Source organism: Mobula hypostoma, chromosome 24 (assembly GCF_963921235.1).
Source record: "Mobula hypostoma chromosome 24, sMobHyp1.1, whole genome shotgun sequence".
NCBI lineage: Eukaryota > Metazoa > Chordata > Chondrichthyes > Myliobatiformes > Myliobatidae > Mobula > Mobula hypostoma.
The window spans coordinates 115,108-142,994 of record NC_086120.1 but is presented as its reverse complement, the minus strand read 5'-3'; the positions used below and the strand labels follow the sequence as shown (position 1 = coordinate 142,994).

Below are 27,887 nucleotides of genomic sequence, written 5' to 3'. Positions count from 1 at the left end.
AGGAGATTTACAAGGATGTTGCCTGGAGCATACCTTACAAGAAGAGGTTGAGTGAACTTGGCCTTTTCTTCTTGGAACGACGAAGGAGGAGAGGTGACCTGATAGAGGTGTATAAGGTGATGAGAGGCGTTGATCGTGTGGATAGTCAAGAGACTTTCTCTCAGGGCTGAAATGGCTAACATGAGAGGGCACAGTTTTAAGATGCTTGGAAGTAGGTACAGAGGGGATGTCAGGGTTAAGTTTTTTACACAGAGAGTGGTGAGTGCATGCAGTGGGCTGCCGGCGACTATGGTGGAGGTGGTTATGATAGGGTCTTTTAAGAGACACCTGGATGCCTCTTTTAAGAGACACATGGAGCTCAGAAAAATAGAGGGCTATGGGTAACCCTAGGTAATTTCTAAAGTAAGTACTTGTTCTGCACAGCATTAGATTTTGCTGTAGGTTTTCTATGTTCTATGTTCTAAAACTCTGGTCCTGCAGACCCGACAACATCCTTTAAATTTTCTCAGCACTCTTTCAACCTTATTTACGTCTTTCCTGTGGGTAGGTAACCATATCTACACATAGTGCTTCAAATTCGGCCTCAGCAATGACTTGTACAACTTCAACATAACATCCCATCTTCTGAACTCAGAACATTGATTTATGAAGGCCAATGTGCCGAAAGTTTTCTTTACAACCCTACCTACCTGTCACTTACAACAAATTATGTACCTGTATTCTCAGATCCCTTTGTTGTACCTCAGTGCCCAGTGTAAGGTCTACCCTGGTTGGCCCTACCAAAGTGCAAAACTTCACACTTGTGTGCATTAAATTTCTCCTGCCATTTTTCAGCCCATTTTTCCAGCTGATGTGAGCCCTCTGCAAGCCATGATAGCCTTCCTCACTGTCCACTACGTTCCCAATCTTGGTGTCATCCGCAAATTTGCTAATCCAGTTAACCACATTATCATCTAGAACATTGATATAGATGAAAAATAACAAAGGACCTCAGCGGTACGTCTCTAGTTCAGGCCTCCGGTCAGAGAGGGAACCCACTACTACCACACTTAGGCTTCCCATAAGGTCAATGTCTAATCCAATTTACTACCTCTTCCTGAAGGCCGAGCGACTGAACCTTCTTGACCATATCAGATTGTGGAGATAGATATTGTTAAGACCTCAGACAAAGTCGTGAATCAAAAGGTTGAGCATGGTGCGAACTAGTATCCTGAGCTGCATATATTTCAATGTAAGAAGTATTGTTGGAAAGGCAGATGAGCTCAGATCAACACATGGAATTATGATATTGTAACTGTTAGTGAGACTCAGTTGCAGTAAGGGCATGACTGGCAGCTCAATATTCTGGAGCTCCATTGTTATTGACTCATCAGACTTGCTTACTCCATCTCTGGAGGATAGAAGGATTCTTCATTGCTGTTTCCTTAAGAATTTTTTTGATCTTTCACAGTTGTTAGTCCTGAGCTGAAACCCTGTACCTAGAAGACTTGTGTGCCATTCTTAGTCTGTCCTCTACCCTTTGACTGTTTGGTATGGGTGACTCTACCAAGAGCCAAAGCACAAGGCCCTGACTCTAGCTCTCTGGGTCACTGGGGCATACAAGCCTTCAAACCCTCTGACAAGGTTTTGATCCTCTTGGAGGAGATGTGACAGAGTGGGAGGCATTAAGGAAAGAGTGGTGGCATTACTCGACAGGGGAAATGTCATGGCAGTGCTGTATCACAGGCTGGAGAACTCATCTTGTGAAGCGTTATGGGTGGAAATGAGTAAGAAGAAAGGTATGACCATGTTATTGGGGCTATATTACAGACCACCCAACAGTCCAAGGGATTCAGAGGAACAGATTTTCAGAGAGATTACAGACTGTTTCAAGAAACTTAAAATTGTTATAGTGGGTAATTTTAACTTTCCACACATTGTCTGGGCTTCCCATACTGTAAAAGATTGAGGTGAGATAGATTCAAACACAAGGAAATCTGCAGATGCTAGAAATTCAAGCAACACACCCAAAATGCTGGTAGAATGCAGCAGGCCAGGCAGCATCTATTGGAAGAGGTACAGTCGACGTTTCGGGCCCAGAGCCTTTGTCAGGACTAACTGAAAGAAGAGATAGTAAGAGATTTGGAAGTCGGAGGGGGAGGGGGAGATCCAAAATGATAGGAGAAGACAGGAGGGGGAGGGATGGAGCTAAGAGCTGGAAAGTTGATTGGCAAAAGGGATACGAGGCTGGAGTAGGGAGAGGATCATGGGACGGGAGGCCTAGGGAGGAAGAAAGGGGGAGGGGGGAACCCAGAGGATGGGCAAGGAGTTATAGTGAGAGGGACAGAGGGAGAAAAAAGAGAGAGAGAAAAGGGCAGGGGGGCGAAGATAAATAAATAAGAGATGGGGTAAGAAGGGGAGGAGGGGCATTAATGGAAGTTGGAGAAGTCAAGGTTCATGCCATCAGTTTGGAGGCTACCCAGACGGAATATAAGGTGTTGTTCCTCCGACCTGAGTGTGGCTTCATCTTTACAGTAGAGGAGGCCGTGGATAGACATGTCAGAATGGGAATGGGATGTGGAATTAAAACGTGTGGCCACTGGGAGATCCTGCTATCTCTGGCGGACAGAGCGTAGGTGTTCTGCGAAATGGTCTCCCAGTCTGCGTCGGGTCTCGCCAATATATATATAAGGCAGCACCGGACGCACTATATCATCCCAGCCGACTCACAGGTGAAGTGTCGCCTCACCTGGAAGGACTGTCTGGGTCTCTGAATGGTGGTGAGGGAGGAAGTGTAAGGGCAGGTGTAGCACTTGTTCCGCTTACAAGGATAAGTGACTTCGTTAACTTTGCCTCCAACTTTCACCCTGCCCTCAAGTTTACCTGGTCCATTTCGGACACCTCCCTCCCCTTTCTTGATCTTTCTGTCTCTATCTCTGGAGACAGCTTATCTACTGATGTCTACTATGAGCCTACAGATTCTCTCAGCTACCTGGACTATTCCTCTTCCCACCCTGTCTCTTGCAAAAATGCCATCCCCTTCTCGCAATTCCTCTGTCTCCGCCGCATCTGCTCTTAGGATGAGGCTTTTCATTCCAGGATGAAGGAGATGTCTTCTTTTTTTAAAGAAAGGGCTTCCCTTCCTCCACCCTCAACTCTGCTCACAAACATATCTCTCCCATTTGACGCACATCTGCTCTCACCCCATCCTCCCGCCATCCCACTAGAAATAGGGTTCCCCTTGTCCTCACCTACCACCCCACCAGCTCCGTAACTTCTGCCACCTCCAATGGGATCCCACCACCATGCACATCTTTCCCTCCCCTCCCCCCCCCAGCTTTCTGCAGGGATCGCTCCCTACAGGACTCCCTTGTCCAGTTGTCCCCCCCATCCCTTCCCACCGATATTCCTCCTGGCACTTATCCTTGTGAGCAGAACAAGTGCTACACATGCCCCTACACTTCCTCCCTCACCACCATTCCGGGTCCCAGACAGTCCTTCCAGGTGAGGTGACACTTCACCTGTGAGCTGGGGTGATATACTGTGTCCGGTGCTCCCAGTGTGGCCTTCTATATATTGGTGAGACCCGATGCAGATTGGGAGACCGTTTCGCTGAACACTTACGCTCTGTCCGCCAGAGAAAGCAGGATCTCCCAGTGGCCACACATTTTGATTCCACGTCCCATTCTCTACTGTCAAGATGAAGCCACACTCAGGTTGGAGGAACAACATCGTATATTCCATCTGGGTAGCCTCCAACCAGATGGCATGAACATTGACTTCTCTAAATTCTGTTAATGCCCCTCCTCCCCTTCTTACCCCATCCCTTATTTATTTATTTATTTATTTGTTTGTTTGTTTGTTTATTTTTATTTTTTCCCTTTTTTAATCTCTCTCTTTTCTCTCCCTCTCTCCCTGTCACTATAACTCCTTGCCTGCCCTCCATCTTCCTCTGGGTTCCCCTCCCCCTTTGTTTCTCCCTAGGCTTCCAGTCCCATTATCCTCTCCCTTCTCCAGCTTCGTATCCCTTTTGCCAATCAACTTTCCAGTTCTTAACTCCATCCCTCCCCCTTCTGTCTTCTCCTATCATTTCGGATCTCCCCGTCCCCCTCCCACTTTCAAATCTCTTACTATCTCTTCTTTCAGTTAGTCCTGACGAAGGGTCTCGGCCCGAAACGTTGACTGTACCTCTTCCAATAGATGCTGCCTGGCCTGCTGCATTCCACCAGCAATTTGGGTGTGTTGAGGTGAGATAGAGTTTTGTCTAACATGTTCAGAAAAATTTGATATATATGATATAATATGATATGATTATGAAGGCACGTAGTCCTCTTTTATTGTCATTTAGTAATGCATGCATTATGAAATGATACAATATTTCCTCCAGTGTGATATCACAAAACACAGGACAGACCAAGACTGAAAAAGCTGACAAAACCACATAATTATAACATATAGTTACAACAGTGCAACAATACCATAACTTGATGAAGAAGTCCATGAGCACAGTAAAAGTTCAAAGTCTCTCAAATATCCCACATCTCACGCAGATGGGAGAAAGAAGAAAAACTCTCCCTGCCATGCTGACCACAGTCCGACTCTGAGTTATCCGAAAACTTCGAGCTCTGATCAGCTCTCCGACACCGAGTACTGAGCGCCATCTCTGTCCGAACGATTCGACTTTAACCTTGGTCGCCAACAGCAGGCAAAGCTGGAGATTTTGAGGCCTCCCCTCCGAAAGATTCCCGACCATGCAGTAATGACAGCAGCAAACGAGCGTTTCAGAAATTTCTCCAGATGTTCCTCTGTGCTTTCACGTCCATTATCCATCAAATCAGAATTGACCACGGCCCCTATTTAACAGATACAATATCATTTTTCACCAGAGAGCTGCGCAGGCGTGCTGCTCTCTCTCCTCCCGCCATTCATTTATTTTATTGAATTGACTTTATTACATACATCCTTCATGAGGAGTAAAAATCTTTCAGTTGCATCTCCATCTAAATGTGCAATGTGCAATTATAGTAATTTATAATAAATAGTATATACAACATAGAAATATAATAGTACCAGCATGAATTATTCAGTCTGATAGCCTGGTGGAAGAAGCTGTCCCGGAGCCTATTGGTCCTGTCTTTTATGTTGCTGTACTGTTTCCCGGATGGTAGCAGCTGGAACAGTCTGTGATTGAGGTGACTCGGGTCCCCAGTGACTCATTTTACACACCTATCTTTGTAAATATCCTGAATAGCGGGAAGTTCGCATATACAGATGCGCTGGGCTGTCCGCACCATTCTGCAGAGTCCTGCGATTGAGGGAAGTACAGTTCCCATACTGGACAGTGATGCAGCCACTCAGGATATTCTCAATTGTGTCCCCGTAGAAAGTTCTTAGGATTTGGTGGCCCATGCCAAGCTTCTCCAGCCGTCTCAGGTGAAAGAGGCGCTGCTGTGCCTTCTTCACCACACAGCCGGTATGTACAGACCACCTGAGATCCTCAGTGATGTGTATGCTGAGGAACTTAAAGCTATTTACCTTCTCAACCCCAGGTCCACTAATGTTAATAGGGGTTAGCCTGTCTCCATTCCTCCTGTAGGCGACAACCAGCTCCTTTGTTTTTGTGACATTGAGAATCAGTACATAGAAGTCCAATGAAAGAAGTTTCAGTACTTGATCTGCTATTAGGGAATGAGACAGGGCAGGTGACAGAAGTTTGTGTAGAGTAACATTTTGCATTTAGTGATCACAGTGCAATTAGTTTCAAAGTAAGTATGCAAAAAGATAGGTCTGGTCTACAGGTTGAGATTCTAAATTGGAGAAAGGCCAATATTAAGGGATTCAGAATGGATCTGGCAAGTGTGGATTGGGGCAGGCTCTTTTCTAGCAAAGGTGTACTTGATAAGTCGGAGGCCTTCAAAAATGAAATTTTGAGATTACAAAGCTTGTTAGAATGAAAGGTAAAGGTAACAGATGTTCAGAACCTTGGTTTTCAAGAGATATTGAGGCCCTGATGAAGAACAGAAATGGAGATGCGTAGTAGGTATAGACAGGAAGGAACAAATGAGGTGCTTATGATGTGTAAGAAATGCAAGACAACACTTCAGTAAGAAATCAAGAGGGATGAAAGGAGGCATGAGGTTTCTCTAGCAGACAAGAGGAAGGAGACTCCTCAGGGATTCTACAGATACGCTAAGAGAAAAGGACTGCAGGGGAATAAATTGGTGATCTGAAAGATCCATGTGTGGAGCAAAAGAGATGGTGGAGAAATTAAATGCATTTTTGGCATCTTTATTCAGGATATGGGCACAGTCTATAGGACTGAGGCAAAGTGACATCAATTTCATGGACCCTATATAGATTACAGAGGAGGAGATGTTTGCTGTCCTGAGGCAAATTAGGGCTAGATAAATCCCCAGGGCCTGACAAAGTGTTCCTTTGGACCCTGCGAGAGGCACATGCAGAAATTGCAGGGGACCTAGCCGGGATAGTTAAATTATCCTTACCAACTGGTGAGTTACCAGAGGATTTGAGGATAGCCAAGCTGATCCGCTGTTTAAGAAAGGCTCTAAAAATAACCTAAGAAATTATAGGCTGGTGAATCTGACATCAGTAGTGGGAAAGTTATTGGAAGGTGTTCTAAATGACTGGATATTTAAATAGACAAGGACTGATTAAGGATCTTTGTGCATGGTAGATCATGTCAAAGATATCTTGTAGAATTTTTTAAGCATTTTACCAGGAAAGTAGAAGGCAAGGCAATGGATATTGTCTACATGGACTGTAGCAAGGTACTTGACAAGGTCCCCCATAGGAGGTTGGTCAAAAAGGTTCAGTTGTTTGGCATTCAAAATGTGGTAGTAAATTGGATTAGATGTTGGGTTTGTGGGAGAAGCCAGAGAGTGGTTGTAGATGGTTGCCTCTCTGACTGGAAGCCTTTAACTAGTGGAGTGCTGCAGGGATCGGTGCAGGGTGTATTGTTGTTCATCATCTAGATCATTGATATAGGTGACATGGATCAGCAAATTTGTGGATGATTCCTAAGACTGGGGGTGTAGTGGACAGCGAGGAATGCCATCATGGCTTGCAGTGGGATCCGGACCAGCTGGAAAAACTGGCTGAAAAATGGCAGATGGAATTTAATGTAGACAAATGCAAGGTTGCACCTTGGTAGGACCAACCAGGGTAGGTCTTTCACAGTGAACAGTAGGGCACTGAAGAGTGCGGTAGAACAAAGGGATCTGTGAACACATAGGCGTAATTAATTGAAAGTCGTGTTAGGGTCATAAAGAAAACTTTTGGTACATTGCCCTTCATAAATTAAGTATTGAGTACAGGAGATGGGTGTTATGTTGAAATTGTATAAGACATTGCTGAGGCCTAATTTGGATTATTGTGTGCAGTTCTGGTCACTTAACTTACAGGAAAGATGTAACTGAGGTTAAAAGAGTACAGAGGAAAATCTACAAGGATTTTGCTGGTCTGGAGGACCTGATTTTTAAGGAAAGATTGAATAGGTTAGGACTTTATTCCTTGGAATGTAGAAGCTTGAGAGACGATTTAATAGAGGACTACAAAATTATGAGGGGCTAAATGCAAGCAAGCTTTTTTCTTTGAGTTTGGGTGGGACCTCAACTGGAGTTCGTAGGTTACGGGTGAAAGGTTTAAGAGGAACATGAGGGGAAACTTCTTCACTGCGAGGGTCGTGAGATTGTGGAATGAGCTGTCAGCACAAGTGGTGCATACAAGCTCCATTTCAACATTTAGAGAAGTTTGGATGGGAACATGGATGATTGGGGGTATGGATGACTATAGTCCTGGTGCAGGTTGATGGGAGTAGGCAGTTTAAATAGTTTGCCATGGACTAGATGCGCCCTAGGGCATGTTTTGATGCTGTACTTTCCTATGTCTCTATCACAGAACGGGAGGTGAGGGAATTAAGCTCCATTTGTCATTCCTCAGCCCACTTAAGATTTATAAACTTTATATCCTTATATCAGATATTTTAGTGTAATCTGCAATTTACTGACCATGTACAGTCTTATCCAATTTGTTAATCTAGATTACCTTTACAACGGGCCCAGCACTTACTGCTAAGGCACACAAGCCTCCAATTTGAAAAACAGCCTTCAACTGTCACCACCACCTTACTCAACCTTCATCAGGCTGAAGGGTCTTTGCCCAAATTGTCGACTGTTTATGCTTTTCCATAGATGCTGCCTGGCTTGCTGAGTTCCTCCAGCATTTTGTGTGTATTACTTCAAAAATCTCTGTTGGGCCATGATATCTCTACTATTACTACCACAGCAGTGAGGGATTGATCTCAATTAAGCTTTGAGGATTTGTTCTGCTTTCTGTTCACTGACATCTAGTACCATCTTGTAGATTTCATCATTTGACTTCCCAAAACATGCAGCTTCCACTTCTTTCTTTTTGGTGACTTCTGAAAGTGTATTAATTTAAGACCTCATCTACTTCCTGTCCTCCAAGAGGACCACAACCTTGCCATAGGGTTTGGAGGCTTGCATGCTGCAGTGAGCCAGAGAGGTATGTTGGCTAGAGTCAGGGCCTTGTGCTTTGACTCTTGGTAGGGTCACTCATGCCAAACAGAATAAAAGGGTAGAGGCCAGACTAAGGGTAGTCCATGGTCCTTCAGGTACGAAGATTAATCTCAGGTCAAATAAAATTTTACTGGAAACAACAATGAAGAATCCTATATCTATGTGACGGTATTCCTGAGTCTCCACCCGGGATTTGCATGACTGACAGTAGCTGAGAGAAAGCCACTGGCCATGATAAAGGAAGCCCTGAACACCACCAAGGTCAAGACTAAAATTGGATTTTGGAATGTATGAACCAAGTGGAACACTGACAAGCTAGTGCACATGACTGCAGGAATGCATCGTTGCAATGTGCATATACTGGGCATCAGTGAAAGAAATGGACAGTGTCTGGTAAACTAAAGGCAGCAACTGGTGAAACAGTTTTATGCTCAGAAAGGGAAGATGGTCAGCACCATGATGTAGCTTTAATTTTGAAAAAAACAAGGCATTGAGAAGTGCAGGCTGGAGTGGAAGCCAATGAACAGTAGGCTGATGAGAGGCTGAAAAAGAGAAGCAAGTGAACATGACTATGAACTAGTGCTATGCTCCAACTAACGATAATGACATTGAAGGAAAATATGTTTGATGCGAACAGCTGCAATTGAAGGTAGAGTTAACACTACGCCATGACATAATTATTGTCATGGGAGATCTACACCAGAACAGGAAATAACAACTCACATTTCACTTAGGTAATGGCCTCGCATGAATGTGGAATGATGAATGACAATGGTAAAAGTCTGTTGAAATTCTGTGCAATCTATTCATAGGAGGGACTCTCTTTCCATACAGTGAACTCCACAAACTGAAATGGTGCTCACCCAATGCACATGACAAGAACCAGATTTAAAGACCAAGGGTACGCGGAGATGATCCTTGTGGTATGTAAAGGTGAAAAGAGGAGCTTGTAGCATTGATGAAACTCAAGTTGAGAAATACTGAGAGTAGAACACATGAACAAAGAAGTTTTGATGTTGAAAAACTCAGGGACATCAGTGTGAGATCTGCCTTCACCATTCAGTTTAAGAACCCATTCCAGGCATTGCAAGTCCTTGACAAGGATGTGTCAGTGGACAGAATCACCAGAATGTGGAAACGGATGGCTTCAGTCTTCAAGGAGAACAGTGAGACTTGCCTAAGTTACAGGGCTGGAAAGAAGAACAAAGAATGGATACAGCAGAAAACATATAAGCCTTGTAAGAAAGATGGAAAATTAAGAAAAAAATGTTAGATGCAAAGTCAACACAAGTTAAGGAAAAACTTCAACTAGTATGTACTGAAGCTAACAAGAAGGTGAAGAGACTTGTAAGAGTCTACATGGAAGATCTTGCAGAGGAGGCCAAAGTAGTAACTTATCGAGGTGATCAGGAAAATATATACAAGATTTCTCGATTAGCATGTGGGAAGTTGCAGGCAGATCCAGTGGTCCTGAGAGAGTTGAGAGCAGTCTGCTTTTAACAACCAGGAAAGAGTAAGAAGCACGAAGAATGGAGTAGTTCAGGGAATTACTGAATAGACCTCCACCAAATGAGGAATCTGGCAGCAGAGGACCTTGACATCAACACAGATCCACCCAAGAAAGAAGAGATTAAAGAACAGCAAAGCTCCAGGACATGACAGTTTCAATGTTGAACTGTACAAAGATGAACCAGAAGTTGCAACAGCTATTCTGTGACCACTCTTTACTATAATCTGGGACTGAGTACAAGTACCCAAAAACTGGACTAAGGGAGTTATTGTTAAGATTCCCAAGGAAGGAGCACTAAGTGATTGCAACAACTGTCATAGCATCATACTTCTGTCAGTGTCCAGCAAGAATCTCACCACATTCATTGTCCAACAGATTCCAAATGCTTTCGATATATACTTGAGGAAAGATCAAGCTGGCTTCAGAGGTTGTGTTGACCAGATCTTCACACTGCATAACGTCATAGAACAGTGCACAGGGTGGCAGAGACAACTGTATGTGAATTTCATGGACTTTGAAAAAGCTTTTGATAGCATCCACAGGGAGAGCCTCTAGTGAATTCTCAGATTATACAGAATCCCTTCCAAAATTGTCCAGCTTATCCAGGGTTTCTATACTAATTTCACCTGCACAGTTGGTGACTACAATTTGAGCTTTGAAGTCAAGACGGGAATCAGGCAAGGCTGTGTGATGTTGGTGATGCTATTTAACCTGGTGATTGCCTGAGTTATGAGGCAAACAGTGAGAGATAAGCAGAGAGGCATTAGGTGGACACTGTTCTCTACCTTAGAAGACCTTGACTTTGCGGATGATCTCGCATTACTATCACATACTTACCAGGAGCACATGCTATCACATACAAGAGAAAGCTCAGCCACCGTGTACCTTTGGTGGACAAGTTGGACTCGGAATCAGCCAGAGAAGGACTGAGACCATGATCCTCAATGTACAGTCTCTACCTCCCGTCAAGGCATATGGTATCACCTTACCCTGACAGACAGAATTACTCACCTGGGCAGCATCATTTGGCAGGATCGTGGGACCAAGGATGATATCCAGTGCAGATTCCACAAAGCTAGAAAAGTCTTCAGGTAACATTTTGGGATTAACCAACTACAGCATCCACACCAAAGTGAAGCTGTACCAGAGTTGTGTTTTGTTTAATCTCTTGTACGGGTCAGAATGCTGGCACATGACAGAGAATGACCTTGTCAAGCTGTTGTCATTCCACACCGTGAGCCTCTGGAACATCCTCCATATTTTCTGGCAAAGAAAGATCTCCAACCACACCCTAATCTTTCAGTGTCACCAAAAGGACATGGTCACAACTATCATGAGGAAACGTTGGAGATGATTGGGCACGTGATGAGAAAAAAAGTCATTAAGATTCCTGAAGGGTGGAGGAAATGTGGAAGAACAAAGGCAACTTGGCACCATATTGTAAAGGCAGAAATAAAGACCCTGAACCACACCTGGGGCACAATAGAGAAGATGGCCAAGGACAGACAGAGATGGAGGACCTTCATTGCTGCCCTAAACACCAATGGCTTAATAGGCAATAACTAACTAATGTCTTGTCATTTACTTTCAGTGATATTACATGGTCCCTCTTTGCCCTCTTAATTTCTTTAAGCACTTCCCTTGAATGACCTTCCCAAATTTCTGTACTCTTTCCCTTTCATATGCATCCTTTCTTTTAATCAAACTCTCAACGTATCTTGTCATCTAGGATTCTTGGATTTGCTGTTCTTGCCTTTTATGGTTGTCGGAACATGTTCACCCTCAATTCACTATTTTATTTTTAAAAGGGTCTCACTTGTTGGCCATAGATTTATTCAGAAGTAGTTGCTCTTAGCCTGCCTTGTGATGTTCAAATTGGTTTCCTCTAGTTCAGAACCTTCATACCTGAACCATCCTTATCCCTTTCCATAATTACCATGAATCTTACTGAGTTATGAGTGCAGTCTTGAAACCTTCAAAGTACAGTTATTGTCAATGTATACTATATACAGCCTTGAGATTTGTCAAGTTGGTCAATCCTTGCTGTTGGACCTGGACCCTGCTGCTTTGATCCACCACCTTGACTCAGTCCATACCCTACCTTTCCAAATTGGCCTTGGCTCTCGGTCCTGGCCCCACCTCCTCGTCTGTGCGTCGCCTTGGATCTGCTGTTTTGGATTGCCTCCCAAGGTTGCTCCAGCAGCCAAACTTCGGCTCATCCCCTGCTCTTGGGCCCGGGCTGTGCTACTTTGATTTGGCCCGTACACACCACACCATGCGGCGACCTGTACATTTAACACTTCAGTTTATATTGCAAAAATGTCAGGTCATCGAGACGGTTCAAAATCTCAACGCTGAAAGGAAAGTTATAAGCTATTGATTGCAGTGATTGTTTTCAAGGAAAAAATTTGATTAAAGTAGTCAATAGATTTTGCTGCCAGCAAGTTGTTGCTGTACTTCACCAGTGCCATCTTAAATCAGAGATCCATATCAGGGAAGAAGGTGACCTGTTGAGTGTGAATCTGAAGACAACTACATCTGGATATTGATAGACTGATCTGGGGGACTGCTTTCCCTATTTAGGCATCAGGCGATTGCAAAAAAAGAGCTTGATAAGAATTGATTGGAAAGATTTTGCCCAAGTGCTCCATAAACTTTTACATTTTTCTTCCTTTTAATGTGGTTATTTTATATCTCAGTGGCTTGACTAGACCAGTCAGGATGACAGATTTTCTCCATTTGAACGATATTTGTACACCTCCATGTTGAACAACATTTGGAAGAGCCAGTAAAAAAATAACAAAGGCACAGAATGTCCATTTTTGTGCTGATATGATAGGTGTGTGATTTTCACTCTTCAATTTGTTCAAATTTTACTAACCAAGTTTATCTCTGTCTTACTGATTCAGTGTTTAACTCTTGTGCTGCTACCAGTTGTAGTTTCCACATTTTAATATTGGCAGAGTAATAATTTCCTCGGCAATAAATCTCATGTAACTGAGATGAGATTTATTGCTGACGAAACTTTTCAAACTTTTGGTCATTCTTAGCGGGGTGGTTTAGTTTATTCCTTCATTTTTGGATGTGGTTCATAATTCATTTCTAAAAATATGATTTAAAAATAAATGATCAAGTGTTCCTTTGTGCTGCTTCACCCTTTCCTTTGTTTCTGATTTCTATGGCAGATCCGCTGACTGTACAGGGTGATCAACCTCTTGATGAGTCCCTCAGTAGTCCTGAAGTTGTACAGCCAAGATTGCCTGCTTGTTCATCATCAGCAATATCATTGCCAGTCAGCATCGGTGCACTGAGCTTACCATCTGCATCCTTCAGTACCACAGCTGCTTGTACATCCATCATCAGCTCAGCAGCTTCCCACAGGACATTGGGTAGTGTATCATCTTTCTACCTATACACCTTTGTTTTATATCCTATGCCATTACCATACTTATTCTAATCCTGGTTCAGGAGTTTGTACGTTCTCCCTGTGACCGAGTGGGTTTCCTCCGGGTGCTCTGGTTTCCTATCATGTAGTAGTTGGTAGGCTAATTGGTCATTATAAATTTTTCCGTGATTGGGATAGGATTAAATGGTGAGATTGCTGGGCAGCATTGCTTGAAGGACCGGAAGGCCTTATTCCGTGCTGTATCTCGATCAATCAATCAAAGTAATACAGTCTCCAGAGTTGTTACTACACAAAAATGCCCTTCAGTTTTGTGAATGACATCAGGGGAGGCATAGTGAACAGTGAGAAAGGCTATCAAAGCTTGACCAGCTGGGAAGACGGACTGAAAAATGTCAGATCGAATTTGAATGTGGTGTTGCACTGCATGGTGCAGAAATGCACTGTGGTGGACAGGAATACTTTCCAGCAAGTAGTCAAAACTGCAAAACACATCACCAACACCAACCTACTTACATCAAAGACGTAAATACAGAAAAGTGCCAGAGAAAAGCCAGCACTATCATGAATGATCTGACCACCCCATTTGTCTCATTTCCATCAGGAAGGAGGCTTCTTTGCATCTACAGCAAGACCACAAAACTTTTGTTTCCCCAAGCAGTAAGGCTGATCAACACCTCCACCCACTAACCCACCCCACCACAACCCCTAGTACTACTTTATCATTTGCTGTAAGAGTCACTGTATATGCAGATACTCCTATACCTGGTGTCACTTTTTATATATATTTTCGAAGTATGTATATAAGCTATCTTATGTATTCATATATATTGCATTTTTTTATTATCGTGTTCTTTACCCTAGTCTATATGCTGCTTTGGATCTGTACTGATAATTTTCCTTTACATTTGCATGGTACAACTGACATTAAACAATCATGAATCTTGAATCTTTGACAGGATAAACCAAGGTAAGATTTATGTAGTGAATGATAGAGAGCTGAGGTATGTGATAGAATAAAGAGACCTGGAAATACAGATCCATAATTCCTGGAAAGTGGATTCACAGGTAGATAGGATCATAAAGAGAGCATTTGGCACATTAGTCTTCATAAATCAGGGATTTGAGTACACAAGTTGGAATGTTATGCTGAAGTTGTGTGAGACATTTGTGAAGCCAAATTTGAAGTATTGTGTGCAGTTCTGGTCACATACCTACAGGAAAGATATCAATGAGCTTAAAAGAGTGATAAGAAAATTTACCAGAAATATTTAAAGTAAATCTGAGGAGGAACTTGTTCACTGAGAGGGTGGTGTGAGTGTGGAATGAGCTGCCAGCAGAAGTGGTAAATGCATTCAATTATAAAATTTAAGAAAAATTTAGATAGGAACATAGATGGAAGGGATATTGTCTTGGCGCAAGTAGATAACACTAGCCAGAAGATCTGGTCAGCTTGGATTAGCTGAGCTAGAGGGTCTGTTTCTGTGCTGTAGTATTCTGTGAGTCTAAAGTCTGCACCGGCTCTCAGAAGAGCAATTTAGTCTATATCATTACCCCCCCACCCTGTCATATTGTTTAAATAATATGCCTTGCATTTTATTTTCTATGAAGTGTGCAACCAATTTCCATTTGAAACTGTTGATTCTGATTCTACTCGTGCATGCTCAGTGAATTCAATAAATTTTAGAAAACAAAAAAATCCTTATCCTTTTGCATCTTTTGTTCAAAATTAACTCTCACATCCTGTTTTTCTAAACTCCATTTGTACCATCCACAGATTTGGAAATGCTGCTTTGCAGATTTGGAAATAGTAATAGTGCACACTCATGTATGCTATTAATGAATATCAAAAAACATCAGTTCCGCTATCGCCCCCAGCCCCCGGAGTCACCTACAGCTGCCATTAAGTTTGAAAAGTAACGTAAAGTTGTAAGTCCTCCTGACTTCTGCACCATTTCATAAGGTGTTGGCTGATCAGATCCCTTCACTCATGTCCTCCCTTCTAAGAATATTCAGAGATTTTGCCCTATAAACCTGGACAAGATTTTGTCCTAAAAGCTTTCTGGATTAGATATGTACTGTATACAATACAGCTGACCCTTAAAGACTCTGCTTCCAAGGCAAGGCATTGCAGCAACTTCCAATTCCTTTGAGATGGGAAATTCTTCTTCACGGTATGAATTTGGACACTGCTTTATTTTGAGACCATGCTCCCTTGTTTGGACTCGTTTACAACAGAAAATATCCACTAAACAGTTAGTATAAAATAAAACAGAAAATGCATGAAACTCTCTGGAGGACAGGCAGCATTTGTGGAAAGAGAAACAATAAAGCTTTAAATCTGAGACCATTCACTAGGACCGAAGAAGAGAAAGCAAGTTAATTTTCAGCTGCAGATGAGATGGTTGAGGGAAGGGTGGGACAAAAGGGAATGTGTTTATATTAAATCCTGAGCACTTTAATACAGTATTATTTGTTACAGGTGAGGTGTTGCATATGCCTGCATTAGGCCGAGCTGTAACTTTGCAGGAGGTGAGGGCAAATAGGATGGAGAGTTAAAGTGGCAGCAGCTGACAGTGTTCAGGAGCTCCACAAAGCAGTCGCCCACTTCACGTTAGGATTCTCCAGCATAGAGGAGATCACATTGGACCAATGTCTTTGAAATATCCTATTTCTTCCTGAACCACAGCTTCCCTTGTATGATGGAATACGGGCCCTGGACAACATGCCATCCAATTTCTGCACCCCTATGTCTGGGACAGAGCAAGATTAGAATTGCTGTGGTTCATGTTTTCCATTCAGTAAGAAAGTTTGTTGAATGGATTTCTCCTTTGAATCTTCCACCATCAAAATTCCAGCAACTAGACACTTTCCCCTTTCAGTATATTTCTGTTTGTGTTTGGTGCAGATATTGTGGACAGTTTCCATGCTGCCTCTATGTAACTTATGAGTAAAAAGAGCAGTGCTATAATAATGGGAGAATTTATTCTTCATGTAATCACAGTGGAAAGAACAATAATTTATAGAGCGTATTTGAGATTGTTTTTTGGAGCTGTAGATTATAGAGGATAATAAGTAATAGGACGTCATGGATACCCTATGAGCTGACAGTTTTCCAAACTGAAATGATTTATCCAATAGATGTTTGGCTAACTAGCCCACTGAGTCATACTATTGGCCAACATTTACAATGTCCAACATTAACCCCATTTTATATTTTTCCTATGTTCTTGTCAACTTCCTTAAGATTCTTCCATTCACATACACTCTAGGTATAATTTACGGTCAATTAATCTACTAATCCACAAATCTTTGAGATGTGGGAGGAAAGAAGAACATCTAGAGGAAAGCACTCAACCTGTAGGACCACTCAAGGATAAAAGGGGGACAACTGCTTGGGTGCAGAGGATGAGGGTGAGGTCCTTAATAAATACTTTACATCAGGGAGATGAATGAAGAATTTAACAAGATCTATGACATTTCAAGGTGAAGGAGGAGATAGTGTGTCTCTTAAACAGCAGTAAGGTGGATGTCCCCAGGGACCAATGGGATATACCACAGGTTATTAAGAGAGGCAAAAGAAGAGGGTTGCTAGGGCCTTGACCAACATCTTCGTGTCCCCCAACTGCACAGGTGATATCGCGAAGGACTGGAGAAAATTCTTAGTAATTGGATTTATGAGCATTTGGAAGGCTATGGACTAATTAGGGAGAGCTAGTTCGATTTTATGTGGGGCAAGTTGTGTTTTACTATGTTGATTGAGTTTTGTGACAAGGGTAATTGATGAAGGTAGAGCTCTGGATGTTCTCTACATGGAATTTTGTAAGATGTGTGATAAGGTCACTTATTGGATGCTCATCTAGAAGACTAGGATGCATGGGATCCATGGTGAATGGACTGTTTAGATTCAGAACTGGTTTGCCCATAGAAGACAGATGGTAGCGGTCGAAGGGACTTATTCTAGCTGGAGGTCTGTGATTAGTGAAATTCTGCAGGGATCTGTGGTAGGACCTATTCTGTTTGTGATGTATGTAAATTACCTGGATGAAAATTTAGATGGATGTGTTAGCTTATTTGTAGAGGATATAAAGTTTTGTGGTGTTGTGAATAGCACAGTAGACTGGCAAAGAATACAATGCGGCATAGCAACACACACACACACACACACACACACACACACACACACACACACACACACACCCACACACACCAAACACAGGCTAGGCAGCATCTGTGGAAAAGAGCAAATAGTTGACATTTCAGCTGAGACCCTTCATCAAGACTGATGAAGGGTCTCGGGTCTCAGTCCGAAACATTGACTATTTACACCGCACCACACACCACACACCGCACAGACACACACAGCCACACCGCACAGACACACACAGCCACACCACACACACACACACACACACACACACACACACACAGCCACACCCCACACACCCACACCCACACACACACACACACACCCACACCCACACACACACACCACAAACACCCCACACACACCACTCACCACACACACCACCCACACCACTCACACACCACACACACAGTGCACACACACCACATACACACTACACACACTCACACACTACACACACACCACACATACCACACCACACACCACATCACACACCACACACAGACACACAATACACACTCCCCACACACAACACACACACCACACACACACACACCACACACACACCACACACACACACACCACAGCACACACCATCCACCACACACCACACACACATCACACACACCACACACACCACACACCACACATACATCATACACACCACACACAAACCACTCACACACACCACACACACACCACACGTCGCACACACACCATACGTCACACACACACCACACACACACTACACACACACACCACACACGCACACCCACCACACATACTCACCACACCACACATACTACACATACCACACACACACCACACACACATCATACACACCAGACACCACACACACACCACACACCACTCACACACACCACACACACCACACACCACACGTCACACACACACCACACACACCACACACACACTACACACACACACCACACACACACATCCACCACACACACACACCACACCACACATACTACACATACCACACACACTCGCACACTACACACACACCACACACCACACACCACTCACACACACCACTCACAGCACACACACCACACACACCACACGTCACACACACACACACCCACCACACACACACACCACACCACACATACTACACCACACATACTACACATACCACACACACACACCACATACACATCATACACACCAGACACCACTCACACACCACACACCACTCACACACACCACACACACACCACACGTCACACACACACCACACGCCAAACACACACATCACACACACACCACACACACACACCCACCACACACACACACCCACACCACATCACGCATACCACACACACCACACACCACTCACACACACCGCACACACACCACACACACACACACACACACACACACACACACCAGACACACGCCACACACACACCACGCGCCACACACACACATCACACACACACTACACACACACTACACACACACACACCACACACACACACCCACACCACACCACGCATACCACACATACCACACACACACACACACAAACACACACACACACACACACACACACACACACACACCACGCGCCACACACACGGCACACACCACACGCACACCGAACACCACACACACACACACACACACACACACACACACACACACACACACACAAACCACACACACCACACACACCACACACACACACACACACCAGACACACATCATACACACCACATACAAACCACTCACACACACACACACCACACACCACACACCACACACACACACCCACACCACATCACGCATAACACACACACACACACACACACACCACATCACGCATACCACACACACACACACACACACACACACACCACACACGCCACACACACACCACGCGCCACACACACACATCACACACACACTACACACACACTACACACACACACACACCACACACACACACACCCACACCACACCACGCATACCACACACACACACACACACACACACCAGACACACGCCACACACACACCACGCGCCACACACACACACTACACACACACCACACACACACTACACACACACTACACACACACACACACCACACACACACACCCACACCACACCACGCATACCACACATACCACACACACCACACACACACACCACACAAACCACACACACACACACACACACACACGCCACACAAACCACACACACACACACACACACACGCCACACACACACCACGCGCCACACACACACCACGCGCCACACACACACCACGCGCCACACACACACCAGACACACGCCACACACACACCACGCGCCACACACACGGCACACACCACACGCACACCGAACACCACACACACACACACACACACACACACACACACATCCACACCACACACACACCATACACACACACACACCATACACACACACACACCACACACCACACACACACACACACACACACACACACACACACACACACAGCCACACCCCCCCACACACACATCCACTCCCCGACACCCACAACCACACCCACACACACCCACACACACACTACACACACACACACAGCCACACACACAGACACACACCCCCCACACACTGCACACTCACCACACACACCACACACTACACACCACACACACACCATACACACCACACACACGCACCACACACACACACACACACACACACACACACACACACACACACCGCACACTGCTGGAGAAATTCAGCAGGCTAGGCAGCATCTGTGGAAAAGAGCAAATAGTTGACATTTCAGCCTAGACCCTTCATCAAGACTGATGAAGGGTCTCGGGTCTCGGTCCGAAACATTGACTATTTACTCTTTCTCATCGATGCTGTCTGGTTTGCTGAGTTCCTCCAGCATTTTGTGTGTGTTGTTTGGCTTTCCAGCATTTGCAGCTTCTCTCTTGTTTGTGATTAGACACTGGGATATAGATCATTTGCAGATCTGTTGGGAGATATGGCAGATGGTATTTAACCTGACCAGATATGAAGTGCCTCATCTTGGTAGGTCAAATGCAAAAAGACAGTAAGTACACTGTTAAGGGTAAGATCCTTAGCAACGTTATGAACAAAGGGATCTTGAGGCCCAAGTTCATAGCTTCCTGCAAGTGTCTACACAGGTTGATAGGGTGGTAAAGAAGGCATGTGGCATGTTTGCCTTCATTGAGTTCAAAAGTCAGGAAATTATGTTGCAGCTTTAATAAACACTAGTTGGGCCACATCTAGAGTATTGTGTACGGTTCTGGTCACCTAATTATAGGAAGGATGTTGAGGCTTTGGAGAGGGTGCAGAAGAGAATTCTTCTCTAGCATTATTCATTACTATAATGGGGTGTTTATAATAAATTTTATTGTAAATCCTGGTGCAAAATACCTTTAAATCCTTTTGCATTTTCTTCTCAACATCAATTTCCCAATTTGTTCTTTAAGTGGTTTCTTTCTCCCCTTTTATATTTTTAAAGGCACTTTTATTGTCTGTGGTTATAACTCTTCATAGTTTTCCCTCAGTTTATTCCTTCTATTATTTTTGCCCCTTGTTGGATTCCAAGTGTATTTCTATTCGCCTTCCTGTCACTCTTCTTAGTGGGCCATCCGTCTTGTACCTTCTTGTTGCGCTGCTGATACATCAACTACCACTTGCCTTCTATTTCCTATCACAATCCGGATGAAAGTTCTCAATCCTAAAACATCAAATGTTCATTTCTGCTGGCAGGTTTTTGAATGGAGGCTCTCCTATTTGTGCAGGTCCTAAGTCAGCCTCCCCTCCCTAGTTCCTCATTTCTTCAGCCAAGTATTCTGCTATTCCTGCACTCATTCAGGATGGTTGGAGCTATTTCATTATTTATTATTAACACTCGCAGAAGGGAGGACACCTGGAGTTGCATCAGGGCAAAAGAAAGTTCCCTATCATACTACTATCTTGCTGCATTGCCCTGAGAGGCCACATCTCTCAGAATGATGCTCCTGCTAGAATTTGGGTGGCCACAGTGCTTCCCTGCACTGCTGACTTTCCTCTATTAGCCATTGTATTTCTGTTGGTGCAGTTTTGACCTGCAGTTTAACCACCTCACAAAATGTGCTATCCAATTACACCTCAGTGTCGTGTGTGCTCTGCAGCTACAGCACCAACTATGTAATCTGGTTCCTTAGAGGCTGCGTATATGTATTTGCTGCACACAAGGTCACCATAGACACAGGAAATGTCTACAAGGAGTGTCTGCTGCCACAAAAATTACCCTCCAGTTTACTGCCCCCATTGTTATTACTAATTATGTAAGGGATCTTATTCCTGACTGTATTTGCCTTAATGAACTGAAGAAAGAGTAAATGATGATGGGCAGGCAGATGATAAAACAAAACTATAGCCATCAGGGTGAGTTTCAGTGTATTAGGGATGCAGAATGAAAAAGGGTAGCAAATACAGTATTCGAAGTGTTATATCTCAATGCATGGAGTATAATTAATAAGGTGGATGATCTTGTTGCGCTATTACAGATTGTCAGGTATGATGTTGCGGCCATCACTGAATCGTGGCTGAATGATGGTTGTAGTTGGGAGCTGAATGTTCAAGGTTACACATTGTATCAGAGGGTTAGGAAGATAGGCAGAGGAGGTAGCTTTGCTCTGCTGGTAAAAAAATGGCATCAATTCGATAGAAAGATGTTGCGAAAAAGGATTGGAAGATGTTGTATCCTTGTGGGTTGAGTTAAGAAACTTCAAGTGTAAAAGGACCCTCATGACAATTATCCTCCCATCCTCTCAATAGGCCTCCCAACAGTAGCTGGGATGTGGACCACACATTACAACAGGAAATAGAAAAGGTGTGTAAAAAGGGCAATGTTATGATAGTCATGGGAGATTTCAACATGCAGGTTGATTAGAGAAAATCAGGTTGGTAATGGATCTCAAGGGAGTGAATTTGTTGAATCCCTATGAGATGGCTTTTTAGAACAGTTTCTTGAGTCTACTAGGGAATCAGCTATAATGGATTAGGTTTAATGTAATGAACCGGAGATGATTAGGGACCTTAAGGTTAAAGAACCTTTAGGAGGTAGTGATCACAGTATGATTGAGTTCAACTTGAAATTTGATAGGGAGAAAGTAAAGTCTGACGTTAGAGTATTTCAGCGGAGTAAAGAAAATTACAGTGGTATGAGAGAGGAGCTGGCCAAAGTAAATTGGAAGGAGATGCTGGCAGGGACGACAGCAGAGCAGCTATGGCGTGAGTTTCTGGGAAAAATCCCTAAAGGTTAACTTGCAGGCTGAGTCAGTGGTGAGGAATGCAAATGCAATATTAGCATTCAAGATGAGGTAGTTAATTGGATTAGATAGTAGCTTTATGGAAGAAGCCAGAGAGTGGTGTAGATGGTTGCCTCTCTGAATGGAGATCGGTGACAAGTGGTGTGTCACAGGGATTGGTGCCTGGTCCATTGTTGTTTGGCATCTATATCAGTGATCTGGATGGTAATGTGGTTAGCTGGATCAGAAAATTCATGGGCGACACCAAGATTGGAGGTGTAGTGGACAACAAAGAAGACTATTAAAGCCTGCAGCAGAATCTCGACCAGCTGGAAAAATGGGCTGAAAAATGGCAGATGGAATTTAATGCAGATGAGTGAATTGTTGCATTTTCGGAGAACTAACCATGGTAGGTCTTATACAGTGAGCGGTAGAACGGAAGGATTTGGGAATACAGATAGAAACATAGAAAACCTACAGCACAATACAGGCTCTTTGGTCCACAAAGCTGTGCCGAACATGTCCTTACCTGAGAAATTACCTAGGGTTACCCATAGCCCTCTATTTTTCTGAGCTCCATATACCTGTCCAGGAGTCTCTTAAAAGACCATATCATATCCGTCTCCACCACCGTCGCTGGCAGCCCATTTCACGCACTCACCACTCTCTGCGTAAAAAAACTTGCCCCTGATATCTCCTCCGTACCTACTCCAAGCACCTTAAAACTGTGCCCTCTCGTGCTAGCCATTTCAGATCCATAATTCCTTGAAAGTGGCATCACTGATAGAGAGTGTCGTAAAGAAAGCGTTAGCCACGTAAATTGGCTTTCATAAATCAATATATCGAATATAGGAGTTGGGATGCTCTTGGTAAGACAAAGGAGATGGTGACAGACTTTCGGAAGACTAGGCCTGCATTGCTTCCTGTTACTGTTTATGGTGAGGACACGGATGTGGTGAGGACCTACAAGTACCAGGGGGTGCACCTGGATGACAGATTTAAGTAGAGTACCAACACAAAGGCTGTGTACAAGAAGGGCCAGGGTCACTTCTACTTCCTGATGAGACTAGGGTCCTTTGGAGTATGCAGGCCTCTCCTTCACATGTTCTACCAGTCTGTTGTCATCAATATAATCTTCTGTGCGGTGGTGTGCCGGGGCAAGGCATCAACACAAGTGATGCCAGCAGGCTCAATAAACGGATTAGAAAGGCTGGCTCTGTTATAGGAGTCATACTGGACACACTGGAGGCTGTGGTAGAGCAAAGGACCCTGGCAGTTCCGGACAATATTTCCTACCTTCTGAATGCCACCTTGGCTGAACAGAAGAGCACTTCAGTAATAGACTAAGACAACTGTGCTACTCCAAAGAGCATTTAATGAAGTCATTCTTACCCTTGGCCATTAGGCTCTATAATGAGTAAACCTTGTTACGTACCCCGTAACTGGGTTGAAAAACCAGCAGAAATGGATCACTCAGTTGGAGTCTGGATTACTGAACTAAGAAAGTTTTATTAAAGAAATAAGCAACACAGTACTCTAATCAAAAGGATAATAAATGCAACAGTTCAGCAATGATAAACACACATGTACACAGAATTAGGATAACAGGATCAATCAAGCTCTATCGTCGTCCAGGGGTAAATGACCAGTTTCAAAGTGACGCAAAGTTCAGTTCAACTGAGTTCAGTTCAGTTCACAGTATCCCTGCCATGGCGATGGACAGTGGGGGGAAGGAGAGAGAGAGCAAAAGCAAATGAATATTCAAACGGCTTCCACACAGACCTTCGATATTCTTCACAGTCAGCTTTCGGGCGAGCCCTTTGTGATGTCTTCTGAGGTCACCGACTGTGACCCCTCCGTTTCCAGATACGATCGTTTCTTTGCGGTGAACCTGGCACCCAGGCAAGGGCGGACACACACCAAGTTCCCACCGATTGTACCTTTCCACCCTGTGCGTCTATGGCTTGGTCCCGCGACCAGCCCTCCAAAACTCCCACTGACTTGTGGGAGGCGCACCGCTTCCAGGGTCTTGTTACCTCGTGGTGTCGTGTGTGTCCTGCCTTAGCGAACCTGTCCCTTTTTATCCCCCTGCTGGGGTATCGCCTGTCCATCACTTCAAATAGTTCAGGGTTCAAAGGGGGAGCCAATCTTGACAGCTCTCCTTCCATTAAACTCTCCCGTCCCTTCATTAACATCTCCAAATGCTGCTCCATTGTTTTCCTTATCTCTCTTTCTCCTGAGGACAGGTGGCAGACCAACTGCTGATCCCACTGGTGCCAGCAGAGGACAGCTAACATCTTAATCTCTGTGTACTCTCGTCACAACCTATAGCCGGGGAAATGATGACCCAGCCAGCCACCCACCCCCCCACCCCGTTAGACTATTTTTCATTCTTTCTACTTCTCATGTTTATTATCTGTGAACTTGTAATACTGCTGTGACACTATAATTTCCTTTGGGATTAATAAAGAACTTTTCTATCTATGTTGAAATTATGCAAGACCTAATTTGGAGTATTGTGTCCTGGGACTTGAGCACCTAAGTTATGGGGAAGTGTTGAATAGGTTAGGACTTTATTCCCTGGAACGTAGAAGGTTAAGTGGAGATTTGATAGAGATATACAAAATTATAAATAGGGCAAATGCAAGCTGGCTTTTTCCACTGAGGTTGTGTGGGACTACAACTGGAGGTCAGGAGTAAAAGGTGAAGGGTGAAATGTATAAGAAAAATATGAGGGGGAACTTGTTCATTCAGAGGGTAGTGAGAGTGGAATGAGCTCCCTGGGTAGGTGGAGGATGCGGAGTCGATTTCAAAATTTAATAAATTTGGATAGGCACCTGGATGGGAGGGGTTTGATAAGCTCTGGTCCCCGTGCAGGTTGACAGGATTAGGCAAAACAATGGCTTGGACAGACTAGATGGGCTGAAGTACCTTTTTCTGTGCTATGGTGTTCTATGACTCTAAATGTGGCGGGGGGAGAGATTCATTCCAAGAAGAACATGGAGTCTTGCCATTTTTGTTGGGGGATATGTTGTGCAGAAATGTAGAGGATCCTAATTACTTTAAGCAAGAGGTATTTTTCTGGCCCCAGGTGAAATCTGTGACTTGCTGACTGGCTCTATAGAGGGAAAGAACCAGTCCCCATGTGTTGTTAGTTCTTTCAGATTTGGTTTGTCATCAAAGATTTCAGCAAATTTCTAAGATTGCGCTGTGAAGAGCATTCAGTGGTTGGAGGTGCCAGTGCATGGGATTGTAAAAGCTGCAGAGCATCATAAACTTGGCCAGCACTAGCCTGCCACATTTGAGGATATCTTGAATAGGTGATGCCTCAAGAAGGCGGATTCATCATTAAGGGCCCTCTTTTCATTGCTGCCTTCAAGGAGGAGGTCCTTGAGCTTGAGCTCAATGTTTTAGGAACAGCTTCTTCCACTCCACCATCAGATTTCTACCGCACCTTTTGCTCTCTTTTTGCAATAGTTTATTGTTTTTATAATTCTGTATTGCCTTGTGTTGCTATTGCAAACCAACCGATTTCATGACGTACTGTATGTCAGTGATAATAAACATGATTCTCGTTTTGATTTTACAGGAGAGATGCCTATCATCTCAAGCAGTACAAGCCTAATGTCAACATCCTGTCAACACCAGAGGTCATCAAAATACACTGCCTGCTGTACTCAGAGGTGTCTCTGCAGATCAACGAGGCTGGTGTCTCACCAGTCCTGCCCTGGCCAATCTTACTTCCAGCAGTACCATATCAGCCAGGGCCAGGTGTACCATGTACATTGTTCACAGCCTCAGCACCTCCATTCTCACTCCCAGTTCCTCAACCAGCAAAGCCAGCAGACCTGGGTACACTCACCATACCCACAGATCCCATCTCTGGGGTTCCAGCACGTTCAGCAGGGCAGTTCACAATCTGTATTCAGCAGTGTTGGCTCACGAGTTGGAGAATCCTCTGCTAACCAGGAGAATCAGGTATCAGCACCTCTACCTTGACCAGTGAAAGTGGAGTGACAGCTGTGTGTGTTTACCTGGTTAGATGAGACCATAATTGTGTTCCAAATGCCTTTTTTGGCCATAGATTGTAGCCATGTAATTAAAGTGGATGTCCCAACTTCTGTTTTTTATTCAGAAATGCATTTCCTTTTAAAAGGGAAAATAAGTTGTCAGGTAACGATTAACTGGAATTTCTGCTGAGTATTTCTCCAAAGCCATATTGAGAATCAATCACTTTTTGGCTAAGTGTTTATAGTTCCTGGCATCACTGAATTTGCCATTCTGGCTCTGATTTGGGGTCTAATGAGTTTTATTTATCTTTGGGAGATGATGTCCATGTGTATCTTCTGTTTCTGTACAAAATAGGAAGGGTATGAAAAACTGAAACAGCTTGCAAGAGGGTGATTTATGACTTCTAATGCATGTTCATTTTGTGATTTCACTGTTGATATAAGCCTGATGATTTTACCTTGAAGAACCTCTGAACTGATTGTTTTCCTTGCTGGTAACTTTAGGCTTCTTTATGTGACCTGACTAACCTGGCAGAAGATGTTGATGGGGTTGAAGCTGTCCAGAAGAGCAGTGCCCAGGTACCATCTTGGCCTGCCCATAGTTCCCAGGAGATGGAAGTGAATGGAAACCAGCCACCGACTGTTTTGTCACCAATCCTTTGGCATTCTCATGGTTCTCCTCTAAATGAGGGTAATGGCAGCAGTTATGGTGCAAACTAGCCCAACGCAGTTAACGCTCCCTCCTGTTTCGGTTTAGCTTGCTACAGCCTAACATCCAGCCAAGTCAAGTTCCGAGGATTCCGCCTGAATCTCAAGGTCACCAAGGCCATGGTGCACCTACCATTTTCCCAGATACCTGTTAATTTTTGCTGGGTGTATGTTGGTTATTTCTTTTATTTCTCAAAGGTCATTTATTCAGGGTTTCACTGAAAAAGTTATGAAAGAACAGAAATCTTATCATTTCCTATTGACAACCAGCTGGT

The 27,887-nt window shown here is 44.0% G+C and overlaps 1 protein-coding gene across 6 annotated transcripts in view; it reads left to right on the top strand.

Moving 5' to 3' along the window:
- Nucleotides 1-27,887, top strand: part of LOC134337619 (E3 ubiquitin-protein ligase arkadia-C-like) — a 162,100-nt gene that overhangs the window by 63,890 nt on the left and 70,323 nt on the right. For 3 of the 6 annotated variants that reach the window (XM_063032790.1, XM_063032791.1, XM_063032792.1), the window contains exons 6-8: nucleotides 13,233-13,436; nucleotides 26,484-26,872; nucleotides 27,409-27,595. The exons of 1 other annotated variant lie outside the window; for it this stretch is intronic. In XM_063032790.1, the coding sequence (XP_062888860.1) occupies nucleotides 13,233-13,436; nucleotides 26,484-26,872; nucleotides 27,409-27,595 (780 nt within the window). The remainder of the gene's footprint in view (nucleotides 1-13,232; nucleotides 13,437-26,483; nucleotides 26,873-27,408; nucleotides 27,596-27,887) is intronic. 2 more of the 6 variants (XM_063032793.1, XM_063032794.1) reach the window with 2 other exon arrangements.